At 42.1% G+C, this 6,561-nt stretch overlaps 1 protein-coding gene across 1 annotated transcript; it reads right to left on the reverse strand.

Annotated features, from left to right (window-relative positions):
- Positions 1-789: 789 nt before the first annotated feature.
- On the reverse strand, positions 790-5,937 carry Sap30 (Sin3A associated protein 30). The gene is made up of 4 exons (XM_052162605.1): positions 5,326-5,937; positions 3,541-3,666; positions 3,071-3,169; positions 790-1,137 (listed from the first exon to the last, which is right to left on the reverse strand). The coding sequence occupies exons 1-4, from the start codon at positions 5,638-5,640 to the stop codon at positions 1,015-1,017; spliced, it is 663 nt and encodes a 220-aa protein (XP_052018565.1). The 5' UTR covers positions 5,641-5,937; the 3' UTR covers positions 790-1,014.
- Positions 5,938-6,561: the final 624 nt, after the last annotated feature.

Consider the following 6,561-nt stretch of genomic DNA (forward strand, 5'->3'; position numbering starts at 1 on the left):
CTTTTGACTTCTCCAGTATGGTGTCGTTTTGAGACAAGGTTTGCTTTGTGGTTGGCTTCTACCTTGTGCTCCTCCTGCCTCAGCCTCCAGCGTGCTGGGATTATAAACAGTCACAACCCAGCAGTTTTATTAGCATCAGTTTGCTTGTGCACAGCAAACAGCACAGAATGTGAGTTCATTTCTATGTTCACATCACATCAGTTTGAAGAAGTAATTAACTCCAGCCCTTACGTCCACTTTCAGCAAGCACCTAACTTTGCTGGGAGGTTGGGGGTCTCTTTGGAAAGAGAGGGTCACAAAAACCATTCTTTTTATCTGCATTGGTTTTCAAGGAAGAATATCAGTGCATAAAGGGAAATTTAAAAGTGGTTAAAAAAATCAATGAAAGTCTATTTCAAATTTGCTAACATACACTGTAAAGCACTTAAAAAAACATAATGCTAGTCAAGCAGTGGCAGTATATGCCTCTAATCCCAGCATTCAGGAGGCAGAGATGAACAGGTCTCTGAGTGTGAAGCCAATCTGGTGTATGGAGTGAGTTCCAGGGCATCCAGGGTTTCACAGAGAAACAATCAAGACAAAACAAAAAACAAGAATGCTTAATTGCAAATCAAATTGACCTAGGAAAGGCAAGCGGGCCATGTCTGTCAGTCCTCCTTTACCTTTAGTTACTTGGAATTTGTAAGGAAAGCTCACAAAATAAGAACCTTTACCTGAAATCTTAACACCAGTCCCAAAAAGCTTAAACCAAAAACAAAGTTTCATAAAATAATCAGGCTGAAGCAACTGTAATAGTAATAACCTTTATTTAAAATATGTTTAATCTAGGAAGCTCAGTTTATATGAGTTTCCAACTAATTATTAGAATCAAAAATGACGACCAAAAAAAAAAAAAAAAACTCAGTCAAAGAAAATCCTCTGTAGAAAAAATACACAAGACCATTTCTACATCTGAAAAACAGTAAACATTCTTTACAGGCAGACATCTATGTGCTAGTGCGAACAGCGTCTCTCCTAGTGAACACCACTGTCGGCCTTGAGATCTGATTTGTTCTTGTCATTCCTCACTGAGTAGATGAAACATGTTAAGGTGTCTTTTTCATTCACCGGGATAGACTTAAAGTGACAACCAACTATCTACAAATTAAAAAAAAAAAACAGACAAATTAAAGGTTAGATATAGCAGATGTTGTGAGCTGAGAAAAAGATACTATTTTGCCAAAGTGCTATGTGACCACAAGATACTTTTAAAGATTAAGCTGTCTTAACAAAATATTAACAAGCTCCAAAGCACATAAAAACAAGAGATTGTAAACACAAGGCAGCCTGATTTCAAAGGACCCTTTAGTCTACTCAATTAATATGCTCTGACTCTAAGTATTTTACCCCCTTTCGTGGGCTTGATTAATGTACACTTGTTATAAGTATTTTCCCTTTAACCTTTAAAACTTTAGTTTGCAAACTACCTATTCTTAAACATTAAATATCAATGAAATAAAACAGAAGAACTGATGTCCATCATGTGAGAGAGTGTTTAGAATGTATTTATAGGAAAAGATTAATATAAAGAAAAAAAAAAACCCTTGGTAACAAACTATACCATAAATATTATTGGTGCAACTGATATTAATTCTTCTTAAGTTTCTTGCAAATTTTTCTGAATAAAATTTATGAATGGAAAATTCAAGGAGCTTGTAGGATATTCAGCAGGACTGTTTTCCTGTCTTTTACTGAAGAGATCTAACATGTACACCACAATTACCAACAGATAAGAAACCGGAGCTGCTAATAAGACGCATGCCCAGATTCAAGACTGCGTCTTTTTCTAGAATAGAAAATAACTCTGAACTAGTACAACTGCTTTTCAAGACCAGATTTTAAGAGCTTGAGATTTGGGTCCTATATCTAAATATAACGTTTCATCAGTTCTTGGCTATTTGTTATAGAACAGGCGTAACTACACTAGATTAGTGTCTAGTATATTTCATTATAGTAGGGAATGTCTTCATAGTTATGTACTGGGCAGCAGAAAAGGGATGAGAGCTTTGAAATAAATTTTAAAAAAAATATTTTTTGTTGCCTAGGCAAGAAATATAGGAGAAAATTTGGCTAGTATGCATGCTGAATTTTAATGTTAAAGAGCTTTCTACAAAAATTGTAACTCATATTTATCTTTTATTTATGCACATTAGAAATGTAGGCTAACTAGTAATGCCAAGCTGAAGAATATAAGAACACTCTAATGTAAATACATATGTCTTGACAACACACATATATACATATTTCTGATCTGTCTATTCAGTGGAAATGTTTGCTTTAGATATAAAGTATAATTATTTGAATCTGTAAGTAATTTTAAAAGTTCACAGATTTTGTGGCTTTATTACTTCTTCAGCATGGATACACACACACACACACACATACACACTGCGAGCTTCCAAAACACACCAAAGGAACTTAAGTCCCATACAAAGAAAACTTTATGTTAAAGCTTTAATTTTGTTCCTGCTCTTGATGTAAAGAAAGTATCCTTTACTTAAAAGCGACTACTAACAGAGGCAAATGTATCTGCAAGTAAAATTAGAAAGTAACAAAAATCCTGTCTGAGGGCTCATCTGTAGACTTATTCCACAGAAACTTTGAAAACTAAATTCTAACAACCACAGAAACTTTGAAAACTAAATTCTAACAAATACTTGTAAGGTTATTTATTTTCCATCTCTCAATGGAAATATTCCATTTATATTCCACTCTATATTTATATTCATTCATTGAACAACCAGAAATTTAAAACAATTCTAGAACGATGATAAAAATTCTCACTGAATACTTACTCTGAAAATCACTATTAAAAGACACTGTATATACTCTGAATATACTGAGTACTCATTGAAGAGATTTCCTAGGTGGTAGACAGATGTTTCTAAATAACTATATTCTTCCACCATGGACCTATTAACTTTTACATGTAATGTACAATATACTACATTATCTATTTCATCATCACTTAATGATACCTTGTTGGTGTGAACAGGATTGTTTAAGGAGTATAAAGCTTATTTATATATACCTCAACAAGTTGTGCTTTATTTAGACCAGGTCTGGTTGGAAGCTTGAAGTGTCTTTTGTATCTTCTAAGTGTATTTACTTGTAATTGATACAAATCAACCTAGAAAAAAAATGAATATATGAATTAGTTCACTCTGCTGAAAAGATATCATTGATCTGTATTATGACACTTCAGCACAACCACCTCATTTACACAATCAGACCTGTACTTTATTAAACAGGTCCATCTTTGGGGGATACATATTGTAAACTTCAGGAGAAACGAAAGAAGACACTGTATGTCAAGAACTCTAAGAATGTCATCTGAGATTTTAATATTAGTATAAATACGTCCTCACTGACTGTATTTAACTTTTGAGATTTCTCAGATGCTTTAAACAGTTAAAAAAAGAAGCTCAAATATTTACAGGATGGTTTTGGAACTGCCAGCTGATGATTTACATTTAACATAGAGAAAATCCTGCCCTCTACCTCTGGAGTGTCGATGTCCTGAACAGGTGAGTCTCCGCCATCATCATCGCTTCCCTTCCTCTTCCTTCTGTTCCTAACACTCTGAATTAGGTTCTTATGATAGTCACAGATGTAAAGATGCCTTGCCTGAAAAGGAAAAAGTTTCAAAGACTGTGAATCCAGAAAAAAGCAGCTAAATATTAGTAAAATGCAGAGGCCCAGGTGACTGACTAAAAATAATCTTAACAGGCCACTGTTCAGACAAGGTAATGTTCCTTTCCAATATTAAAATGTTGTAACATCAGCAATCTGGCAGATACTGTTAAGGAGATGGGGGGAGGTGTAGGAAGCAGTGGGTGGGTGGGTAGTTCAGTTGGAGAAAGCAGGCAGGCAGGAGAGGAAGCAAAATTCCAATCCTCTGGGTTTTGTCATCAAATTGCATAGAGGGTGACCTAAATAAGTTAGCTCCTGCTGATTTTGACTTAAGGGGAGAGGTGACATTGCCCACAAATTTGTACTTGTTTGTATTTTCTCTAGCTTGAGAGCAGCAAATTATATTAATAGTAGGTATATGCTTCCTGATCCGGCCTAATTAGATAGTCAAATTCTACACAGATACAAAGTATGTATTTTTTTTTTTACAAATGCACCATTGAATTCATATCCTATGTTTAAATTTCAAGCCCTGAGGTTTCTTTTTAAGAATTAAGTGAATGTATTTCTCTGTATTACATGTTTTCAATTAAAGCAAACTGAAATTATTCACGTTCACTTGCAAAATTTCTCAAGGATCCTACTGAGTCGCTGCCTAAACAGAATCGCAAATCTTTTTCAAAAAATTTAATTACTCAGGCATTTGAGAGTTGTGTACAGTGGGATAGGAAATAGTGTGCTGACCGACACTCTTCCCCTCCCCCCTTTAAGGCTACATACAATTAAAGGCCGAATGAACAGGCTTTTAAATTGACTTCTAAGCTAAGGGTAAGTTAAAAATATAGAGGATGTGTGGAGGCTGTGTATCCTGTTCTTCGTTTGCCATCAGTCAGAGCTCTGAAAAGTAGCAATGGAATTCTCTGAAACCTCCTAGCTGTCTAAAACAGCAAACGTGCAGAACGACAGAAAAAGAAATCCCGATGGCTGCCGAGAGGGCTGTAAGACCGCAGAGGCTTATTTGCAGCCTTGGGTCAGAGCAGCTGCCTGAAGAGCTGACACCGCAAACGCCGTTTACAACCACCTCTCTGCAAGGCAACTGGTGAACTCGGCTTGCCTGTCTGTGTTCAAGAGAGCGACGACGAGGAAAGAAAAAAAAAAAAAAAAGAAAAGAAAAAGAAAAGACAAAAACGAAAAAGAAAAAGAAAAAAGCAGGACTGCGTGGTCCAGCCAGACTCTACTTTCCCTAGAGGAGCGGAGCTGCTCCCAAGGGCAGAGACACCCGCTCTGGCAGCAAAACAAAGGCGCCTCCATTCCAGATGGGACTGCCGGGCTGCGAGAAAACTACTCCGGGCCCTCGGTGCTGCAGTCCCCTTTGTTTCGTTTCCAGATCGCAGCAAAGGAGGAAGAGGGAAGCCTGGCGTGGGAGCCACGCGAGGCAGCGGGATTCCGGGTGAGGGACGGAGGGGACCCGCACCACTGCGCGAGCGCGCGCTGGGTGGAGGTTGGGTGGGGGGAAGGTGGCTGGAGTTGCAGGGACTTTGTTTCAATCAGAGAACCACTAATCCCACCTGCAGCCCAGACTCGTGAACCCCGCCAACGATCCGGCGGGGCACGCAGGGTAGGGCAGTGCAGGACGGTCCCCTGGCCACTTACACTCTTATCCAGCTCGATCTTCACCTTCTTCTGAGAGATGCTCTTCTGGATCCTCTTGCTGAAGCTGGCGTTGCCTGCCGCGCGTCCGCACCGCTCACCGTCCTCCCGCAAACAACAGAGTTGCCCGGGGCCAGGACCGGCCGCTCCAGGTGGCCCAGAAGCCGACACCGCACCGGCACCCGGCACCTCTGCCCCACCGCCGGCTGCGTTCCCATTCCCCGCCGAGGCGGCAGCAGCTGCAGCAGCGACCACCGCGGCCACGGCAGCGGCCGCGTCCCCGCCTCGGCTCATCTCCTCCGGAGTGAAGCCGTTCATGTCTGCCAGTTCAGGGGCGCCGGCGCCACCACAGAGCCCCGCTCGCCGCGCCGCTCCGCCTCCTTCCCCGGGTCCGCCGTTCACTCAGCACCCCAAGTCTGGCGGCCGCACCGTCCGACGCCCAGAGTCCGGGGCCTGCCGGTCTGTCGGTGCTGGTATAGTGGCCGGATCCTGTGACTGTGATCAGGAGTGGAGTGGCGCCCAGAAGGGGACCCCACTCACTGTCACATGGAGACTTCAGCAGTTGGACCACAGCTCCTCCGCCTCCTTCCAACCCCAGAACCTGGGCGAGGGTGACGCCCCTTCTCCGGCCCCGCCCCTCCCCTGCCGCGCGGCCCCACGGGAATGGTAGTTCTTGGTCGCGGAGCTAACTTGCGCTCTGTTCTGATTACGTGCGGAACCGGCGGGACAAACTACTCATCCCAGCATGCATCGCGCGGCAAGCCGCCCGTAGGGTTGTTTTTTTTTTCCTTTCCAAGCATCGGGCAAATCTGACTGTGAGGTCAGGCTTTTTGCCCTGTTTTCTCGCCTCTGTTCTGTCCTGCGAGCAAGGGCTGGTTTTAGCTCCTCTTGTTTCGCTAAGTTAGTGTTCAGACCGCCATCTGACTCCTAGAAAGAAGCATAAATGATGTGTGTGTGGTGGGGTAGTAAGGATTGAGAAAAAGTTTACGGACTGTTTGGTTTTTGGAAAAAAAAACTCGGGCTACCTAGCGCTCTTTAGGCGGAGAGTCCAGCATCTCCATCTCCACGCCGCAGCTGACTTCTAGAGCGTGGCAGGTCCTTGGCACACTCGTGTGCCAACGGGTTGACAAGCATCGGGCTGCTTGTCGCCTCTACTGCATCTTGGATTCCTTTCAAATGGATCTAAGAGGGTTTAAGAACATTTAAAGGAACCACACTGGTATCACGTCTGCTGACTGC

The sequence above is a fragment of the Apodemus sylvaticus genome, chromosome 18 (genome assembly GCF_947179515.1).
Source record: "Apodemus sylvaticus chromosome 18, mApoSyl1.1, whole genome shotgun sequence".
NCBI lineage: Eukaryota > Metazoa > Chordata > Mammalia > Rodentia > Muridae > Apodemus > Apodemus sylvaticus.